Source organism: Perna viridis, chromosome 2 (genome assembly GCF_037379345.1).
Source record: "Perna viridis isolate PV_CMFRI_1.1 ecotype Kerala chromosome 2, ASM3737934v1, whole genome shotgun sequence".
Taxonomy (NCBI): domain Eukaryota; kingdom Metazoa; phylum Mollusca; class Bivalvia; order Mytilida; family Mytilidae; genus Perna; species Perna viridis.
The window spans coordinates 58,351,490-58,374,849 of NC_142446.1; the positions used below are offsets into that span (position 1 = coordinate 58,351,490).

The following is a 23,360-nucleotide window of genomic DNA, read 5'->3' on the forward strand; positions in this document are numbered from 1 at the left end:
GAGGCTTCCCGCGCCAACCACATACTTTGTCGGGGACATCACACGAAACTTTGTCGGGCCATCGCATGCGAGGCTTCCCAAGCAAACCACATACTTTGCCGAGGACATCACATTAAACTATGTCAGGTCATCGCATGCGAGGCTTCCCGGGCCAACCACATACTTTGTTGGGGACATAACACGAAACTTGTCGGGACATCGCACGTGAGGCTTCCCGGGCCAACCGCATACTTAGTCGGGGACATTACACGAAACTTTGTCGGGCCATCGCATGTGAGGCTTCTCGCGCCAACCCCATACTTTGTCGGGGACATACAAGGGTAGGCAGCATTTTCGTTTCTCTCTAACAATTTGTAACTGGGGGTGTGAACTGATCACTAAGAAGCAATTTTACTCGGTTGTCATGTAGGATGTTAGTTTGATTACCAGCTAAGATGTAAATCAAAAGTTTTTTTTGTTGTTTTTTTCAAAAGAGAGGTGCGATCGCATCTGTCGCAGCCCGCTGGCTACGGCCTTGCAATGTGTCCTAACAAACAATTAAGTTCTTGAATACGAGTTGTACACGTGAGTATTAGAGAAACAAATGGGATAGTCAATTTCAAAATGATCATTTTAATTTGTAGGAGTGTTACGGATTAGGAATAGACGATGACGAAGCATTTGTATTTTATATTTTAAGTACTAGTATTTGTAAAAAGCGGGCAAAATGAGTGAAAGAAATAATGCATGTAAAAAACTCATCGACTTTACTTTAAAAAAGTCTTCTTTATGTTTGTAATGATAATTTGATATCTCTGCGTAACTGGAGATTTTTTAAATTTTAGGTTTTTAACTAGAGTTATCTGCCCCACAAATGTCCTTTAAAAGTGAATATCGAGATGATTTTTGTAGTGAATCTGATACTACTCAAGATCGGTGAGCAATGACTCATTTGGCAAGATGATAACGAATTATTGTCTTTTCTTGATTCTGCCAAAAGACAAATTTTGCTGTTTAGGTGGTGAGTTATTGTATACCGCGTTTCACGCACTGCCTGATTTTACAGAGACTTACACCTAAGTGAACAAGGGACTATATAAAACACACTCCAGCCGCACTTAAATGTATTTACATATACAAGATCGATTGCATGACAGATTGTTTTATAAGTCATTTTGAATTATTGTGATTATTTATCACTTATGTCAATAATTGTTCTTCCTAAGTATCTTGATCTAAATAAAATTCATATGCAGTTAAAGCTGTCCCTTTTTTTGAGCGTTTAATTTAGACAAGTATTTGGTTAACCAACGTATAAATTACATTCAAACTAAAATTTAAGTACTTTCAAGGATGTTCGCTGCTCTATAAAAGAATAACAACTCTTTCAATATTTCTACACACTATAACAATATAAGAAGAAAAATTGATGGGTTAGTGTGCTTGTTTTTTGAGATATAAGCATTTAAAATTTTAGCGGGAAAAGGATTTCTCAGTTTTTTCATAGGTTTTGTCTAAGTAGATTATATCTATTAAAAACACTGAAGAAATAATGAAGATTTCATAAAGAAACTTCAAAAATAACTTTTTAAGGTGTATTTGATGAGACCCGTGCAGGTCCGGGTGTCAAAAGAATAAGCCTGCAGCAGCGCTAAGCTTGTCGTAAAAGGCGACTTAATAGTGCTCAGAACCTTAGCCGGGGGCTAGGGCGCTCTGCCCACAGAGCAACTGGGATGTGTGCCCCAGGTGGTGGAATGGGGTACCCCTGGTGTGTTACATGCTGGGGTTGTCAGGCTATAATACGGAAAACCTGACCGCAAACCATAGTGGTGCATTGTGTTGGGAAAGATGCCACATTCCTCGCACGTTAAAGAACCCTACTGTGGTATTCTCCCGGAGTAGGAACCATAGGGCTCCGCCACAGGACCGACCCTACCCACCTCTCCCTATTTCCAGTGGCAATCAAAATTTGTCGACCCTATTATCCTTTTGTTCCATTCTTTTTTTTTCATTTCATGTTCATTTTATCATCTATTTCATGTTCATCGTCTGAATATAGCTGAAATATTGCTGCTCGGACGTTAAACCCTAGCAAACAAACAAAACAAACATGTATTTGATGAAATTATGAAAAAAAAAGTTTGGGTCACTGAGTATAAAATATTAATACTAAGAAATAGGGGGAAACAGAGGAGTCCGAAAATCTGACAGAACCAGCAAATTTCTTTAAAGGTACCTGGTTTATACCAGTTTTTGGGATTCAGGTTTGGGTTAGATTGATTTCACTTTAGATAATTCAACCTACCTTGCAATGATCATCTTTGAATTATTGTTCGTAAAAACAGTTTTCTTGCTTAATCATTAACGAATCTTTCAATTTTTTATCTGTTTGTTTGGTTTAGACAGGTATTCAGTATTCCCAGATTCAAAATACATTTAAATTGATATGATGGAACTTACGAAAATTCCTTATTTAGACAAATTTTCGATTAAGGCAGGTTGCAGTGTACAGGTACAAATGGACACATTTATCTAGCTACAGTGAAACCTGTCTAAAGCGACCGCTTTTTGGCTATAAAATGGATTTCTTTTAGACAGGTGTTCACTATACCAGTGTAAATACATTTAAACTACTTGTAATATAAAGGCACTTTTAAGTGGCAGGTTTAGACAGGTTTACTGATTAATCAGGGTTCAATATAGAAAGGTTTCTCTTTATAAAAACATCTTCGTACGTCTTTCCTGTATTCAAAATAACTTTTGAGTTTTACCTAATACTTAGGGCTTTAAGTGCTGGAATCTGTAAGAATCGGGCAAATTCGAAAAATGACACATGCTCAGAAAAAAACCAACGAATTTGACAATGTAGGCACTTAGTTTGTTATGGTACATTGAAGACTAATTGACAGTTCGTTCATCTTAGAAGTGTCAGAGGATGCAGAAAAGCAAGTTCGAAGTTACAATAGAATGATATGGGGAAAGTAAGTTATGTCCCTTTGACAATCGAAATGCAATGCATTTCATACCTCGAATTCGGCTGTCACTTTAAAAATAAATACATGCAGTTTCTGCATTTCAGATAACATTTTGAATAAGATTTCATGGAAAAGTGTATATTTTTTTCTCATCAGGATTCGCCAAATGCCTGATTCTTACAGAGAATATCACTTCATAAATGATTGATTGATTGTTGGGGTTTAACGCCCGAGCAGCAATATTTCAACTATATTCAGGCGAAGAACATGAAATGGATGATAAAATGAACACGAAATGATGATGATGAAATGAAATATACGGAGGGGACACACGGATAATGGGGACAACAAATTTTGATTGCCACTAGGAAAAAGGAAGGGATGGGTACGGTCGGGCAATTTAGCCTCCTGTGAAGGAGCGCAAAGGTTCCTACTCCTATCGAATACCACAGCAGGGTTCTTTAACGTGCGAGGAACGTGGCATCTTTCCCAACACGGTGCACCACTATGGTTTGCGGTCAGGTTTTCCGTATTATAGCCTGACAATCCCAGCATGTAACACGCCAGGGGTACCCCATTCTACCACCTGGGGCACATATCCCAGTTGCTCTGTGGGCAGAGCGCCTAGCCCCCGGCTAGGTTTCTGAGCACTATTCAGTCGCCTTTTACGACAAGCTTAGCGCTGCTGCAGGCCTATTCTTTTGACACCGGGACCTGCACGGGGCTCACTTCTTAAGAAACCATTTAAAGCTGCATTAGCTGCCAAATTTGTTCAGTTTTGATTCTGCTGAATTTTGCTGATTCAATAAAATAAGTTTGTAGTAATGCAATCGACGCAATAAATCTCGATAATACCTAAAGAATATTGTGAAAACAACGTTTTTTTAATCAGAGAAAATCGATGTCTCTGATCTAATTATTTTTCGCCATAACTTCCAAAGGTTGCCAAAAGGACATTATCCTGGGTTAAAAATACTTTAACCTTGGTAAAAAAAATGACAATAACGGATACACAGGTAAGCACACGTGTCTTGTCTTAATTTCATTTCATCTATTTCTTGATTAGTTTTCAAACAGACAATGACCATATTTGTGCCACATTATATCACAATACGTAAATTTCAAAAGGATCCTTGCGTTATATTCGAATTTTTTCTTTCACGGCTTGAATCTGTCGTTCTACCTTGCCGTTGAACAACCACTTTCGCTTTGCAATCAGATTTGTTATTAAAAAGGCGACCCTTACTGCACATGCGCGGATTAAGGTCACCAGATGGCACATGCATACGAATTTATCTAGGTCGATTTTTTGTCTTGCAAGACAATAAATAAATAGACACCTATTTCGTGTATTTAATGCATTTTATTTGTGGTTATCAAATGAAATTATGCAGGAAAAGTACAATTTAGTAGATATAATTCAAATTTAAGGCATATTTCAACAGAATAAAAAATTTACGAAAATGACTATAGGCTAGAAACCACTAATTCCACTTCCCATAGGCTTCTATGCTAATTTCACAATATTCAATGGCTTCTCTGGACTTTACCTTAACTTTAACCTGCAGAGGACTATATATCAGCACGATTCTACATATGTCAGCTCACAATCCTCAGAATGGCGCGTGGGGTTAGCAGACTTGCAGTGCAGTACTGGTCACCGGAAGTGAAGTGTCTATAAATAGCATGGGAAATCCCAGTGTTTTCACAAGATAGGGGTATATTTAGAAACCATTATGGAGATTAAGCTTCACTTCACAAGAAGCAAAATGCACCTATAAAATGTACAGAAATGTTTTTCGTTTCAGAAACTGTTTAAATTTTTTAAATAAGATGAGAACTTTTTTCACAGCATTATGAAGAACAGGGGTAATTTCTGCGGAGGACTATTTTGCGTACGTTCCAAATGCTCATTGGTTGAATTGGTGGTCTGTAACCTATAGAAGAAGAAGAAGAAGAAGAAGAAGAAGAACTGTTTATTCAAGACTATCTTGAAATATTCACCAATTAAGGGCCCATAAAGGGCATGATTACAATACATTTGTTTTACATACAACAGTTTTAATTGAACATATATAATAACATATAATATCAACAGTTAATTTACAAACTAAATAATTGTCACGGTTTTTTTTTGCTTTTGCTTGCATTATGAGTAATACATCATAATAATCAACACATAGTGTTTAGTTATCATACTGGCATACCTCAGTTTCATTTACAAAATTGGATTATGATAATGGAGATTATAATCATGATCATCTAATTATTATATGAATATAGAATGTAAATGTATATTCACTTAAGGGCATATCTATTTCAATAGTGATAATAATGCATTAAAAAAAGAAAAAATAAATAAATAACTGCAGTGGACATAATACTCACTAGAAGCCTCCTTGTGCCCAGTGCTGAGAAGCAAGTCTTTTGAGTTGCTTCAAGACAAACGACACGGGACGGTGCTCTAGACTAAGAGCGAAAAAAAATGTAAATATTTCAAGATAGTCTTGATTTGTACATATGTTCTAAACTGTTTTATGTCCTTTGGATACTTCATTTACCGGCTGTCGTTTTCGAGACCTCCTGATACATTAAACACCCCAGATAAAACCAAGGGTCACCACAAGCTACACGTTTAGTGCCTGGAATATAAGTTTGAACTTCAACAGAAATTGCGTTCTTTTTTCTCTCTGATTGTGTGTACATAGAATATAAGATATGTTGTTCCACGTTCATCAGACCCTGAGACAAATAATACATCACTCTGTTTTTATATTGAGATTCAAATTTCAAAAGAACTTCCGGTTTTCCAAGAAACAGACCTCCACCAATCCAATTCATATTTCCTAGAATTATAGATCTTGCTGTCACATTTACTGAATCAGGTTTATACACCTGTGTAACACCAACTCTAGATTTATCAAAATCACTGGGAATTTCTAAATAAAAGTCCTTTTGACGACCTACTAAGTTCCGGAAGTAACCTAGATCTACCCAGCAGTAATAGTCAGTTGGGAATAATTTGGAATTTATTGCTTTGGCGACAACACTTAGTTTAGAATGAGTCATACTTGTATATTCCGGAATGTACGTATTTGGGTAATGTTTTGGGTAGCCAGGTTTGGTATACAGTTTGGCAATTTTCGGCAGTATTTTGAAAGACCATAACGTCTTTCGGTCAATAACCACAACTTTTGTAGTTAAAGAGGAGTTTTTTCTTAGGTCTGTGATTATATTCGCAAAAATCTGAGAATCTGTGTAGACTACCAATGGATTTTTCAAGTATTTATAGATCTGCATCCAAGACCGGTAATTATCCGGGCTGCGCATATTAGAAAACGATCCTTTTGGAAATTTTCCGAGGTCAAAGAATGCTGTGGTGACTGTAAGACTTCGATTTGTGCCTTTCCATTCGTCAAAAAATATTATTTTTGGATTAACAAATAATTGTTCTGCAAAAACGTGGATAAATATGAGAAGAAAAGATAATGTCGCGACAAACTTTACACCAAAACGTAGGAAATTCATTCTCTTTTTATCCGGATGGGTTATCTTCTTTCTAAAACATACAAACAAACAAACAAAATTAATAATTATTACAGGCCTGTAAAAAAAGTGGGATGTGACCGTTTTCACTCGTAAGCATTGCATACTTTATCATGAGATGGATCAAAGTGTAGGACATATTAGTGATATTAAGCATAAAAAATATTTCTTCTCTGGCGTATTGTTTTTGGCGTTGTCGGGTGCGGTAAAGAGGCGCGGATCCAAGGACTGGCGTACCGGGCGTTTAAAATTGTGTACTATCAGTTATATCTTTGGAACTCCCTCGAGTTGCGTCGGTCTTTATCGGGTCTTTATCGTCTTTCGCCTTCTATAAGTTCTTACGGAAAGAGTACATCGTTCCTTGACAAAATGATGCCTCAATACACCATAAAATTAAGGGAACCAATATTTTAGCGGAAGTCGACCGATTTTTGAGCATATCGCATATGTACCATTTCGGATGTTGAAAGTGAGCCAAAATCAGTGACAGTGAATACTAGTATTTGACGATTAGCGACTTCGAAGACTCCAGTCCTTGGTTTATACTACGTTTAAGGTTGTAGAAACAAATAAAGAAAAAGTACCGGCAAGCCTTAATAATATTGTTTTTTATCCTTCAGGATCAAAATACCTTATGTTCCGGTCTATGTCTGCAACTTCCCTACTATTTCTGACCTCTACACGAAAATACAGCCCAAATTTAATTCCTTTTATATCATTCGATACCTTTTATAACCAGTAAATATGTCTCTTGCAATTATTCAGCTCAATAATATTCCGTTATTACTGCAAAATAATTTTAAGATCTAGTCTTCAATCCAATTAAAGATTTGAGGGACTCCTTTAAATTTAGGCCTCAATTAAAAGATGTATAGTAATTCATTTTATAGAGAATTTAGTTTTTGCAGAAATGTGTCTTAGTATTAAAGTTGTTAAGCAAGTTCCTTTTTATACATTTATCAGTCAAAATTTTCATCCCATGATTAATAAACATGAAGTGCAGAGGGGTGATTTTAAGCAAGTAAAATTGGCGGAAAAATTCAAATTGATAAAAAGTGTCCAGTTTTGGAAAATCTTATGTTCATCAAGGAAACTATTTTCTAAAGCTGAACATATAATTGGTTTTATTTGAATATAATTACTGTTTAGAATATATACTTAGTTGAACCAGTTTTTGAATGCATAAGTTAATTTACTTTCTTCAGATTTAAATAGAAATAATTATCAATAGCAAACGGTATTGATAATTAATTTTCCGCAATCTATGGGTTAGCGTGCGTTATCTATGGGTTAGCGTGCGTTGTCTATGGGTTAGCGTGCGTTACCTATGGGTTAGCGAGCGTTATCTATGGGTTAGCGAGTTGCTAACCCATCGATAGAGGAACTTAAGGTGAGAGTTACGTAAATGAACGCCCCTAGCGGATTGGGGGAAAAACGTTGTCGTTGTCGTTACTGTGCGAGTTATTTCCCTTTGACTACAGACTAAAAAATGTTGCAAGGTAATCGAAATTCCCTTGAATATTTCGTTCGTAAATTTTATTACATTGTATACTAAATAACATAACCTACGCGGAAAAGAGAGACCAGAAGATGTTCACCAGAAAGAAAAAAAGAATGCACAAGAAAGTAATAACGACAATTTGGAATGGAGACAGGTCATGATAGAAGAGTAGTAGACATCTGACAGATATGCTGAAAGGAGGTAAAAACTGTATATAATTCTCCTCTATTCTTGCATAATTGCAAATCTGAGCGAAGATATGGTCTTGGGAGCACTCTTCATGAAAAAAAAAAGAAATTCGGAAATTTCGTCCAATTAAAAATAAATAACCAGTCATGTTTCGACGAAGAAAATTTATATTGAAAACAAGTTAGACGAATGATAATTTAAAATCATTTGTATGGGAAGAGTGCGTTACATTTTTGTGAACATACAACAAATGCGCGTAAAAATAAAATAAAAAAAAAACAAAGAGAAAAAGAAACAGGTAACAGATTGAAAACTGCGCTGATATATCTTGCCAAAGAGCCATACAAAAGGAAATATCCCTGAATAAGTACGGTTTACAAAATGTTATAGGATTAAACAGCTATTTTCGGTCGTTCAAGCATTTATGAACGGATCTCCAAAGGCTGTTCATTGAGTTTGGGAGCTCAGAGAATAGTGGACAGAAAACCACACGATATATGAGACCAGGGCGGATTCACAGATATTGAATAGTGGGTTCCAGAGGGGTTACATGATAATATTTGCTGATCACTCTTGACAAAATACTGCGTGATTTTTTTTATCCGACCGTTGGTCCACCACTGGTAAAAAGAAATCAAACCAAATAATGTGGTAATCGGAAAAAGTGGGGGTGGTCGAGGAAAAAAGCACAAGATATCAAATTAGCATCCTTGTAACAAACTATCAAATAAATCAAAGCACTCTTGTACTGAATCAATTTACATCGATTGTTTATATTAATCGTCAAATTGCAAAAATATGGTTAAGATAGAAGGAAAGAATCAGGATCGAGTTCAAACGTATCTAAACGCAAGGTTGATGTTGTACATGTAGATTGTCAAAATTAAACTTATTTATTTAAATTCACCATTCTGTTTACAAATGACGCTCACTTTGTCTTTAAAGTAGCACAATAAAATTCAATTGGCACCGTAGCAGTGCGCCAGTTTGTGTGATATTCAGGTTCGTTGCCAGTTTACATGGAACATCTAGATGAATGAACACAAAACTCACTGACATCTTGCATAGTTGAACTACAAACTACTAGTTTGTCTTTTTTTAGTTTTTCAAGTCAAAATTCAATTTAGCGAACTCCAGATGCCCTTTTTTATATGTACATGTACTTCTCATAATACAGTTTGTTATCAGTTGATAAGTTTGTAACAAAGAGGGGAAGTGGACGGGGTTACAGTAGTTTGGCAGGTGCACATTACACAAGTAGAATGCATTTTTTTCATGTCTGACATTTATAAGCCCCGTGTCAAAAAAAAAAAATTAAATAAAACAAACACGAGACCCATCGTGAAAAAATGCCATGAAAAGCTGTTGTTATGATGTATTTCCAACAAGATTGTTACGAGTACATGTAGTTATACGTATAGTGGAGGGTAGAACATAATTAGAATTGGTATGTGCTACAATAAACTGATTGGATTAGGACAGAATTATACATTATTCGTAATTCACCGGTATTTCTATGTCCCATTTCCCCTCATGACGAAGAATAAATTCACTGTAATATAATCCATAAAATCAGTATCTCAATTCTAAGGCACCTATTGTATAATACTTCAGAAGATTTCCCAGCTTTCCTATCACTGTCAGCTGGTGTTTCCTTCAGTAAGAATACAATGACTTCATTAAATATCACGCCTACCAAATATTATATATGTTCATTGAGCTTTTTTATCATTTAGGCCATACAATAATGCAGCGATCATGCATAATTTTTTTTTTATTTGAAGACATCTTTTTTTTTTCGATACAAATACGTGTTATAAAATAAAAGAATATACAGAAAATGCATTTCGTAAAATATAGCAATCTGAAATAAAATGGTTAGACAATGCTACATTTATTTGTAAATTGCCTTCTTCTTGAAAAACTTTTTTTCTTTGCCTTTTCGGTATTTTAATTCCCTTTTATAACATCTTTGAATTCATTTGAAACTGAAGAAAAAACGGTGTCCGGGGCCTTCCGTTCACTAATTTTGCTGCACGTACTATACATGAAACGAGTGTCGTTTGTTTGTTTGTTTGTTGGGGTTTAACGTCCGAGCAGCAATATTTCAGCTATATTCAGACAATGAACATGAAATGGATGATAAAATGAACATGAAATGATAAAAAAAAGGATGGGTCACAAGGATAATAGAGTCGACAAATTTTGATTGCCACTAGAAAAAGGGGGTGGGTAAGGTCGGGCAATTTAGCCTCCTGTGAAGGAGCGCAAAGGTTCCTACTCCTATCGAATACCACAGCAGGGTTCTTTAACGTGCGAGGAACGTGGCATCTTCCCAACACGGTGCACCACTATGGTTTGCGGTCAGGTTTTCCGTATTATAGCCTGACAATCCCAGCATGTAACACGCCAGGGGTACCCCATTCTACCACCTGGGGCACACATTCCAGTTGCTCTGTGGGCAGAGCGCCTAGCCCCCGGCTAGGTTTCTGAGCAGTATTTAGTCGCATTTTACGACAAGCTTAGCGCTGCTGCAGGCCTATTCTTTTGACACCCGGACCTGCACGGGGTAAACAAGTGTTGTAACAAGCCTAGCGTTTAATTTACAACTGTATAACATGTAAAGATATGTGACGTCGCCGAAATAAATAATGATAATTATATACTATTTTTAAAGAAAATTCTAGTTACCGTTATTTCACAATACTAAGAAATAATTTAATACCTGCCGTTTTTTTAACAATTTCCCTACATATCCTATGTATTTTCATCATTGTTCTAGTATATTTCAAATCTATGTACTTAGAAAACGAAATCCGATACGATGTCATTTTTTTCTGTCATATGATTGCATTCGAGTCGATCTTTCCTTATGCAAAATTTCAGAAAAATTATATTTACGCATCTCCCACCTTAATAATCGACCACAGTTGATATTGTTAGTTACGGTCTGTTAACCCATAGATAACGGTATTATTTATGGCACGCGAAATTAACCAAAACCCCATTATCTATGGGATAACGCTGTTATCTATTGTTGAGCAGACTGTAACTCTCAATATCACCTGTGATCTATAATTAAATTCCGCTATCTATGGGTTAGCAATGCGCTAACCCATAGATAACTCTCGCTATTCCATAGATAACGCACGCTAACCCACAGATAACGGAAAATTAATTATAAATACCGTTTGCTATTGATAATTATTTCTAGTAATTCATTTAAAACACCGTTTTGGTTCTCAAAATTGCAAATAAAATTCTTTTTATCCATGGAATTTTTAAATAAATATTCAGTAATTAGACTTCATGCGCATGAGATTTTAATCATAAATTTATATGAAAATCAGGTAAAAGATTTATGAATTTACATACAAAATATGAATTATTTTATCTAAATGAAACATTTCACAGAACGAAAATTGGATATAAAAAAGTTATAACGTTTTGAAAATTGGGATTCTAATCATGAACTTTTCAATCGTTTATTCATTTGTTTATTTGCCAACCAATTTGACACTTTATGATGTGCAAATTAGTGAATATAACATCACTAATGAGAATGGCGAACTCTCCTATATGAATTAATTTACGATTTTTCCGTTATCTATGGGTTAGCAGATGCCAACTTATAGGATACCGAAGCTAATTCATAGGTAACGCAATTAATTCATTGATAACACTTTGACCAATCAAATCAGGTGTTACATCTATATTCGGAGTGCTGAACTAAAGAATTTATTATTGCTTGCTTCGTCGGTCCCGTTTACAGGGACATGCTGCTCTGTAGCCCCCGTAGTATCCTCCCGTCATCCCGCCATCTTGGATTTCTCCAGTTGAGCATCATGACAAATCTAAATATATTCTTTAATTTGCCGGGCAATTTTTAGGTGTAGACTTGAAATAGCATTTGAGAGACGAAGTTATATACATTTTAATACTGAAGGGAAAATGAATCTGTAACGGGAGAGCATGATTTGACTCCCAAAATTATATTCCGCCACCGAGGATCGAACCCTAGACCGCTTGGTGACAAGTCAGCGACAAACCGATTCGGCTAAAGAATTATTCCTTTAGCCAATTCAATTAACTGGCTATTTAAATCTCACTACCTACTACAACGCAGGTAGGCCGTCCTGCCACATTTCCATCCACTTTAAGAGTCTTCGAACGACTCTAACACTAGCTCAATAGCTAACCAAACCCCGTGGTCTTTTAGTTGGGCGCCAAATGTAACGGGAGAGTATAATTTTGGGAGTCAAATCATGCTCTCCCGTTGCAAATCCTTTTTTCTGCCAGTCAGCCCGTTAGTACAGTACTTTCGCGTCACCCCGCATGCATCTCAACAGACGAGCATTATGTCAAATCTTCTATTTTAATCCTGTTTATTTTTTATAGCATTGATGTACAATATCTGTAAAATGTTCTTTGTACTCTGTTAGTTTATGATAAATAGGTATGAATCTATCGTGAGCTCACAGTCCTGATAATTTACCCTTTTTGCTGTGTAATGTATGATTATATTCATGTTACAAAATTGAGTAGGTTTTAACTTTTTGAATCAGTTTATAATTACGCAACAACATCTAAAGTATAGGTATTGCATGCTGTACATACATTGTATGTACCAACAAATACTTGTAACATGTATTCTTTTTCCGATGCAGTTATTTCCAGAATGAAATGTAGAAAATTATAAGTAAAAAGAACATATTTGACTGCGTTGGCTATCTTTTTTTTTTTAAAGACAAGACTTATTTACAATGTGTTACTTTTAAAAAGTACAAAAACCTAGTTTCAATTGATGTATTCATATCATTGTTTGTCATCTTAATACATACACATATATTTACAATTAACAACACATGCTGAAAACTGTGTAACGTACTTGTTTTTGTCCAAGTTTAGAATAGATAGTAAAAATGTTATTTACCAAAAGTTTTCAGTCTTGTTTATTTAGAATATTTTGACAGCATTGCATTTAATAAGGATGAGACTTGCTAGTTATCTGATTTAGCCATTAAACAAATATATGGGGTCCATTAGTACTGAAAGATACATGTTGTTTGATTGACATGAAATTACAGATTGTTTCTATCACAGTCTTGAACACCCTTTTTGCGTCTCTCAGGATTGCTCCATTTCATGACTCTGTTAGTATATCTATTTAGCAGAACCTTGGTTTTGGGTGAACTACTATGTTGATGCTCTGGTCTGATTGTAGGGTCATAATTCATTTTGAAAGTAATTAGACAGCAAAAATGGCAAATTTATATGCTTTGGCACAGGAACATAGGATTCAACAGTGGTTTAACTAAAGAGTCTTTGTCCATGTATGACTAAGGGAGAACTTGGAACTATAAATATTTGCTTCAATTCTATGATAAGTAAAAGCAAAAGCTATGTTGTGAAGTATATATATATATTTTTTTAAATGTATATCTTCAAATCAACACAAGAAGCCATGGCAAAAATGTGTGATATTTTATAATATTACTAAATCAGGAATTTGTAATATTAGAAAATGAATTTGTTATATTAGAAAATGAATTTGTCATATTAGAAAATGAATTTGTTGTATTAGAAAATGAATTTGTAATATTAGAAAATATAAGTGTTTTCTAATATCAAAAAATGATTTTTTAATATTACAAATTCATTTTCTAATATTACAAATTCATTTTCTAATTTTACAAAATATGTGATATTTTATAATATTACTAAATCAGGAATTTCTATTATTAAAAAATCTTTTCTAATATTAAAAAAATGATTCTGTAATATTAAAAATATTTTTCTAATATTACAAAAATATTGAGTTTTGTCCACTTTGGCTTGCTATAAAAACTCATAGATTCTCAGCCTAGATGGATCGTCCTGACTTTGTCAACTTTTTTATTTTCTTTATTTTTTTTAAATATCTCATGTCTGGACCCAGTTTGTTAGTCCTTATTGAAATACTTCTGATTTGTAAACAAAATAAATAGTTCTTATTCTATTACTTCTTTGAAACATTGTTCCAAATCGAAGAGAGAACTGGTACGGGTGTAGCATAAGAGGCATATATACTTTGATAGAACTGTAACAAGACTTGTTGTGGTAACCCCTTTGTGGCTGAGTGGAATTTGACCAGGAATTGACTGTGGATATAATATTCATTGTATTTTACTCTTTCTATATATTATGTATTGTATTTTATTTATTATATTATATATGAGTTGAGATAATAAATGAATTGTTTATATGTTTATTAAAACTTTCTCACATTTATATTAAAATGTATACATGTTATTACTTGTATTAATGTAATTGATAGTCAATTACTTTGTCTGGTGGATTTACCGATCAGCTGATGAGCTATCTATAGAACTCTGGGTTTCTCTTTTATTTATTGGTTTATTCATGTCACATGTACTTTCTTAGAGATTTTTATAACTTTGTCTATAGTTTCTGCCTAGTATGTCAACATAAATCTACTTTGGAAGTTTAGTTGTATTGCTGGAACTTGTATTTGATGTTTGTTTCTATATTTCTAGCACTTTATCCCACTACAATAACTTGGTCTTAAGTGAGCAGCTGGTATGAGGTTGAATATTTAGTTTGAATTTGCAGAATGAAAAGGAACTGAGTGAATGAATAAAATCTATTTAAACCATTTAAAGAGACAAAATGATATAAAAGATTATAAATATTTAAAATAGTTAATAATTGAGCTATTAAACCAAACATTTCAAAAGAGACAAATCTTGAATGAATGTGATTTCTTATAAATAAATAGGAGATAAATAATTGATTAAATGATCAACTTTTAATATGTTTAATGACATTTTTTATGGAATGATGTACTCAAAGAGTTTGGTGTTTGTATGAATGTTATCATTATTCCATTGACACATCTGTTATGAGACATATTTTTGCTTCAGGTTTTATATGATGTGTTATACTTTATGAAGTACTGAATTATACCGGACAGATAACCTGACCTTTTCATCTGTTTGAGAAATAAGCATAAAGTTGTGTTTTTATTATAATTGTTTGTGTTAACATTCCATTTGTGGCAATGTTTGGCAAACTGATATTTTTGCTGTTATTTTAAATCTTACATGTTGCATACAATTTATAGAGTATAAGAGATCTGTACAGAATACCATTGTGTCAGAATTTACAAAATTATATTGGTATGAGATTTATGTCAATCATGAATAATTATAATTCATACATGTAGACACAAAATATATTGAGTCTTAGAGACAGACAAATACATGAAAACATAACTTATTTTTATTCTAACATTATTGTACAGGTTGACAGGAGATTACGAACTTTTGGGTCGAAAATTGAGTTCGGAGTATTCAGACTTTTCCCGACCTAAAAAAAATATTTTAGACTCAAAATCAAGGGTTTGGATGAAAATTCCGAACAGACTTTGGAAAAATATATGTATTCGGAATTCTGCTGTTTATTTGGAAGAATTATTTGGAATTCCAAGCTTCATTGGAGTATTTGAACGGAAATCCGAATAAGCTCGGAAAATTCCGAATACTCCGAACTAATTCGGAATTATCATTCGGGATAGTCCTAATATTCCAAAGGAAGCTCGGAATATTGTACGGAGTTCTGAATGAAGTTCGGAAAATTTCATTCGGAAGAGTCCAAATACTCCGAACTAGGTAGGAATTATCATTTGGAAAATCTAAATATTCCGAAAGAAGCCGCAAAATTGTATGGAATTCCGAATGAGGTTCGGAAGTACAAAATGAATTCGGAAAAATGAACATGGAAAAGAATTCTGAATGATTTTGAATCAAAATGGGTTTGCAAAGGGTTTCCGAATACATGAATACTTGGAAAAATTACAAATGAGTAAAATGTTTTCAAATTTTAAGCAAAATGGAAATGATTCCTGAACATTGGTCTCTTACAACAAAGGAACACATATTGCAGCTGAACATTTTTTTTATGAAAGAGAACATTATTAACATAAAGTACATGTATAATCTTGAACACTTTCTGCAGTAACAAGTAAAATAGGTTGTCATTTTGAATTCCATAGATAATCACATTTAAAGTTGTACTGTTAAGAAGTCATTATTGTAATGTCAATATTGTTCTTCTTCCGCACTATTTGAGTATTGTGTTCAAATTCAGGTGCAATGTAGTTGACATTTGATATCCACAGACTGTTTTAAGTAACATTTGGTTCTCTCTGGAAAAAAAAAACAGTAAAAATTTCTAAATGAGCACACAATGTATTTACATGTAATGTCATGTAGAAAAGAATAATTTGGACATCTAATGGGACACACCACATTTTTTTCTGTGTGTATCACATACAAATTGAATATGAATAAATATGATTACCAACGAATTTTCTTCAAATCTTAGTTTTTTTTAATTAAAATTGCAATTCCAGTAATGTTAGTTGTGAAAAAACATCAGCAAAAGTTTTTTAAGTTGTCAAAACAAAATTTTGGTACATTTATAATATGAAAAATTACTTTATACTTGTCCAATTTACAATTGTGTTACTGTGAACCAAGGGGCGGATTCGGGTGGGGGAGTGGCGGGTGTGCCCCCCCCCCCCCAAAAAAAAAAAAAAATTGCAAAGCTTGGGTTGTTAGGGATAGATTTAGGCGGTTTCCGGATGAAACTTTAATTTCTCGCTAATTTTACCACAAAAGATATCTACATTGCAACCACTCTAGAGGAATATTTCAAGAGTTTAACCTCAAAATTTTTTTCAAAAATTTTAACTCTGTGCCCCCTAATCTAAAATCCTGGATCTGCCCCTGGAACACAAGCATACCTTAATATGGACATTTCAGTAAGACCTCCTATCAAATGATGATCTGTATGAATTTGAAACTGCATTCTTCTATGTATCTACATTGTATCATAGATTATCATCTCATGATCTGCTCAAGTATCACCTGTTATAATAAAGTAACTTTCAATAAACACAATGTAAGTTCTCCTTGTTATGATATAACGATACATGTACCTTTATTTCTTAAATGTTTTAATAATAACATGTAATGAGTGTGAAAATGCAATCACTCCAATCTCAAAAGCACAGGCATGAAAAGTATCAATTATGCTCCGACTTGAAAACCGTTTCATTTCAAAGTACAGAAGTTTATACTTTCATCTTCGCAACTTCATCTGCATGAAGTTAAATATTTAATTGAATGCATGTCCAACATGTGTCGTCGAAGAAGAAATAAGCCTGTGTAGCATTGCTACTTAAGATCAACCAATTTTAATGGAAGCCTGGCTACTTGTATAAAAAATGGAACCTATTTGGTTAATTTCAATAATATTAAATTAATGCGAACAAAGTGTTTACTACCAACCATGTCCATGTTGTATGAAAAAATCCAGACAGTTCGGGTTTCTTGAAGTAGAAAGCTGTATAACTCCTTGCCATGGCGTGGTATGTGTTGGACACTTCGCTTGGTACAAGTATGAGGCGAGTTTGAAACATATTCAGCGCATCCACCGTTAATTCATTGATCTTGGCTTGGGTTATCTGATTCATGATTATGCAATATTTGTTGATACTTTTTGCATCGCATTTTCAAAACAATCCTGCCTCCTTCACATAATCCAATCAGAAGAGGTGTAATATATCACCCGAAATATCAGCCAATCAAAATCGAGCTATGTAAAGGACTTCGTCAAATTTTAAATGATTTAAAAAAAATAATAATGCTTCAGTTGAGAAATAATTTTTAAAAAATCACATTTTTTAATTAAATAATTCAAAGAAATACACCTTTCAATTTATTTTCATTCAGTAACATTTTAAATTTACGATTTCCGTCATATCTCGAAAATGCCCGTATGTAAATACGATCAAGGTGTAATAAAACTATCTCTAACTCGAATAATTCAAGCCCTCACCGTCATCGATTTTCCGACTCACGATGTTACTGTAGCGATCGATAGTTAGTGGAATAAAGAAAGTAGTTCGTAATTACACGAAGTAGTCCCAATGTTGCACCCGATCATTCTCCTTGTTTAGTAGAGGTATACAAAATTGTTGTCATCTGAAAGCTGAATGAATCAGCAATACTCTAAAAACTTCATTCTCTTTATTCAGTGTAGAATAAAACATTTCTGAACAAAAACTCTAGGCCCCTTGATATGGCGAAATTTCAAAATGAAAGTAGTGATTTCTGCACCTGTCTACTTTCACTTTACCGTTCTTTCTTAGAAGGCACATAAGGTATGTTGATATTTTTATGAGAATTAAGGTGAAGGGTAACCATCATAATGATACCCCTCTAGCACCATCTGTACTGATGTAAAAAAATGGAACCTTTTAAAAACTGAATTTAACATAGAAAGTAATGGAGACCAGAAATAGTGTTATTACACCCCAAAGGCTTCAAATCGAAGTGCAAAGAGAAAAAAAAACATGATTTCGTGGTCGGTATCTGTCGAAGAAGAAGCGAAGTCCTATACCAAGAAGAGAAATATACAATGACAATGGTACCATGATGCTTGAAGCGGTGTTTTGACGGAGGTGTCAACAAATTTAAACCACACACGGTACAATACACAGGTTAATATCTAGCACGCTCGAATTTCGTCCGGTTTATGAAGTTTTTTTTTTTACAAAATCTAATTCAAATTCTAATAATTGATTATTATGGTTTTTTGCTTCAGAAATATTACATTGGTGATTTCCAATTAAGTAACGTATATTTCACGACAAATTATCCATGACAATCAAATACTGATGTCTGAATTGTAGTTTACCATGACTAGATTACATAGTGAAACCTGAGCAGTTTAATTTCATACATTCATTCTTTTTAAGACATGGGTTGCAGTATACGGAAGTAGTGATTTTTTACTTGTAAACATTGAGGTTTTGAGAGTATAATTGTACCAACAAAGATAATCAATGGAGAGTTACAGACTACATGTGCGTTATTGTCCAGTCTGCGAAATTAATTAGATTACTTAACTAATACTGGTCATTACCAAATCAGGTTGACTAATTATGGAAGTGGTAACATATATAGTATATGTATCGCATTCTAAAGAAGGATGCTGGCATTTTCTCATGTAAATTATGGATTGTGATGAGTCTACAATACTAAATATTTCTTTAATTACCCTTAAGGTAACATGTAAGGTGTGCAAATTTAAATAAAATAAAATGGTAACAATTCAGGAATGTATGTCTATGCAGTAATATCCTCAATTATTTAATGCACATAACATGTTTTGTGGTTCTGTAAACTAAAAGAGCATTACATCCTCGTAACTTCAAAATACAATAAGTTAGCATTTAAAAAGTTTGTGATGTCACTGTCATACACATGTTGCAAAAAAAAGATGAAAAATGACTTTCTTTATGCAATCAGTCAATATATTAAAGTGATTTTTTATAACACTACCTATGTACATGTACATTAACATTTATGTATCACTGAGCAATCAGGACACAAACAAGGGTATATCTAGTCTTAACTTTTTATTTCAGATGAGCCATTTACAGTTGTCAGAAGAATTGAAACCAGATTAATGTCCTTGTATAATGTGGATGCTACTCCATGTGTTTTAAGCTTAATACTGTGATATAAAACACAAATGCAGATACATGTACTGTAGTATAGTGCTTTGATTTAGAACCTTTTAACTTGTATTAGTTCAGACCCTTGAGCATAAATGTAGAATTACATGCTATGTTTCTATTGCAATAAACTTTACAAATTATACTGTACAATTTGATATATGGAGTCTTGTTTAAACCATTTAAGCGGAAACATTCTAAGTCCAGCTTTTCTATTATACTTTAATTGGGAAAAAAAAATTAAGTCCAACTTTCTGAATATTTTCCAAGTGTCGAAAATTCTAAGGCCAACTTCCCGAACATTTTGCAAGTGTCAAAAATTCTAAGTTCAACTTTCCGAACATTTTACGCGTGAAAAAATGTCTAAGTCCCTTCTTTCCAAACATTTTCCGAGTGAAAAAATTTCGAAGTCCATACTTTTTCTTACGAACAAAAATATGCCTAAGTCCTCACTTTCCAAACTATTTCCGAGATTAAGTACGGAATTCCGAACTTAAAGCTCAGAATTCCGAGTCAAGTTCGGAATCTCCTGCTACGGGTAATATACAGCGTATGTTCTTTATTTAAAAAAAAGAGCTATCTTTCTTTTCTTTGCACTTATAGTATTTTATTGTATTACAGGGTCAATTAATTTATTTGTAACATATGCCAATCTGCCTTATCAATAAAGGAACCCTAAATCATCCATGTTTATTTTGTGGATTCCAACATGGTTTCATCTGTCCCACAGAAGATGATAACAACAATGCAAGGGCTGACCCAGGATTTTAGGTTATGGGTTTATTGCCAAGTGAATGGAATCAATGAAATGGTGGGAGATAGAATTTTGTAAAAAATGAAGATAAAATCCTAACAAAAATGATTTCCCAATTTTAGCAGGGCGAACGAGGGGTCTGTGTATAGATAAGGCTTGAAAGAAGCAGGCATTAGAAATAGAGTTTCGTGAAGGGTTTAGTTTTTCAACCCAGACATTCCCTACTTGCTTTTTACGTAGCATGACCTAGCTTTGGGGCTGTATATTGAACAAATCTTTGGTTTAATGATGTTTCATGTTTATATAAAAAAAAACATAATAAAGCATTATGGTATTCTTCGTAATGAGGGTTGTTTTGCCGCATATCCTGTTTGCCCTGGTTTTTTCGTCCCTATTCCTCTTTGTCCGGTCTTTTCTCCTTATTTGACTTGTGAAAAGAGTACTTTGTTTTTAATTATTATGGAAAATTTCTTCCATCTTTCCCAATTATGTTACCTACATTGTAATTAAATGGTATTTTTTTAATGGTACTAAAAAAATTGACAATGATTAACTTCTGTTTATTAAAACTGTTGAATTGTGCAACATAATGTATAATCTTTACCAGCAAAATCGACTCAGGTTGAACATTTAATGGGGCAAAGCAACTCAATACCTCATTGTACTAGTAGAAAACATTAAGTGTAAGTATTTGTAAGAATCAGGCAAACTGGGAAAAATCAGAAACATGCATGATAAAATCCCACCGATCTAACAATAAAATATTACTCTAGGATACTTTCTTTATTTGAAAAGATCATTATTTGGTCTCTGCATCATTGGATTTGCTCAGAAATTTTTAATAGAATCTTGGAAAATGAAGTTTTTGACAGAGTTATCTGCCCTTGACATCTTCATTTTCAGTGCATTTCAATGAAATTTAATTCAATGGTCCAATGATGTGGAAAATCTTGTCTGTTTTCCATGATTCTGATTGTGCAAATAGTCAAATTATACCATCAAAATGATGTGTTTTTTCATACCATGTTTCACTTACTGCCTGATTCTTACAGGGACTGACATTTAATATCATACATTTCAATGTTCTATGTTTCATTGTTTTAGTTCTATATGTACATGTATTAGTTTTAAATTGATTGATGTACAGTATCTGCATCAATCTGATTAAGATCAGCTGTTAGGATACGCTACAGCGCCTTATGTTAGGGAGCGTAAGGCACAGTAGCGTATCCTAACAGCTGATTTTAATCAGATTGGTATCTGCATATTTGTAAATCTATTCAGATTTAATACTCAATTTATATGAAACTGATCCTTTCTAGTGCGGTTCTACGGAAGCGTATTGGGGACATGGTATTTCTTTTTTTTTTAAATAATTAATTTGATGTAACAAATAAGTAATTTGATACAACAAATTAAAAACAAGAAATACGATGTCCCCAATACGCTTCCGTACGGTTCTGATGCTGACAAATGAAGGCATTTATTTTTGATAATATTCTCAGGCAAACACAAGCCCAAGTATTTTACACATGAAGGAACTGTTCATCTCAAATGCTTGTTTAACTTTCAGGATGAAGGCTGTGAAGCGTAGAATAAGTTCAGGGAGATCATTACAATGCATAGGTGTAGGTTCAGTGTGTTTTTGATACTACATAGGGGTGGGGGTGGCCATTGGACCCGGAAGTGGTTAGTGAGACCCAGATCTACAAATTTTACAGGAGTTATGGGACTGTTGAAGTTGTACATACCTCTATTATTCAATGGACCTCAGTAATTCTTCAGTCTATATGCTTTTGGGGAAACACTTAGTGAGTGTGCAATAATAAACACTAGCCAAATGTATTTATAAAGTTTTGATTTTAAATTTTAGATAGAATTATTACATACTCTGGTCTATGTACTACATTTACATGTATTGTGTCTGCATAGTTGCATATACATTTGTATCACTACTGAACTCAGCTTCTTCTGGATGTAAATGTACACAACTGTTTTAGTGTGATACAAGTAGTCATACCCACAAATATTGAACATATTGTAGATGTCTGTAGTATGTAAGAGTCATGAATTTGGGAAATATGCTCCAGTGAATTACAGTGAATATATATATGATAATGAAAATGATCATTTCTTATTATGTAATTACTTTTTTAAGGCTATACTAGTTTTGCAGTTGAAATCCGGCATGACGTCATTGTGATTGGAGGATAGACCAAATTGGGACTAGTGTACACTGACTGTGAATGGCAATTTCAACACATGATCAAAGAACTATGGAATGTTAATGTATATGGGAAAATGAACAAAATTGTCGTTTCGTTGCTTTAAAAACGATATCCAAGCTGCTGATCAAGGTAAAAAGGAGCAATTTTATAAAGAAGATATGTGTAAGGGAACTGTGCCGCCTGTTAGTTCGTGGATAGTCATATAACATGTACAGCATGTATGTGTACGGTATACAAAATATACATGTACATGTATCAAATGTAACTACAAGTTTTAAAAGAAGAATTTGAATGTGTCTTTTACTGATGGTAAATAAATCTTGTTTGCTGTATTTTTGTCATTAATATTCTATAGAAGGGCAGAAGTGGATTTACAAATATCAAAGATCAGTCAAATACTGGTCATAGAAAAACCAGACAGGTAAAGATAGGGGGAAGTTATGAACTGGGCTAAGGAGGTGCTGTTCTAGTGATTATAGTCAAACTATCTGTTGGAACATTGGTGGGTGCCGGGCACCAACTTGGATCAATAATAGGCAAAGAAATATACATATGCAGAAAATCTAGTGTACAAGTACATTTAAAACTTCGTTTTGCAAAA

General features: G+C 33.8%; 1 protein-coding gene and 1 long non-coding RNA gene across 8 annotated transcripts in view; one reads left to right on the forward strand and one right to left on the reverse strand.

The window, feature by feature from the left end:
• Positions 1–4,304: 4,304 nt before the first annotated feature.
• The window catches only part of LOC148626239 (uncharacterized), a 43,360-nt gene continuing 24,304 nt past the window's right edge, over positions 4,305–23,360 (reverse strand). For 5 of the 7 annotated variants that reach the window (XM_088570085.1, XM_088570086.1, XM_088570084.1 and 2 more), the window contains one exon: positions 4,305–6,513. In XM_088570085.1, coding sequence (XP_088426211.1) covers positions 5,508–6,482 — 975 coding nt within the window. In that variant the 5' untranslated portion in view covers positions 6,483–6,513 and the 3' untranslated portion in view covers positions 4,305–5,507. Of the gene's footprint in view, positions 6,514–15,455; positions 16,397–16,996; positions 17,121–17,543; positions 18,643–23,360 lie in introns of those variants that run through there. The other 2 variants (XR_015920009.1, XR_015920008.1) reach the window with 2 other exon arrangements.
• Positions 18,341–20,535, forward strand: LOC148626240 (uncharacterized). Its single transcript, XR_015920010.1, has 3 exons — positions 18,341–18,418; positions 19,016–19,123; positions 19,688–20,535. It is a non-coding gene; the product is annotated as an uncharacterized LOC148626240 (long non-coding RNA).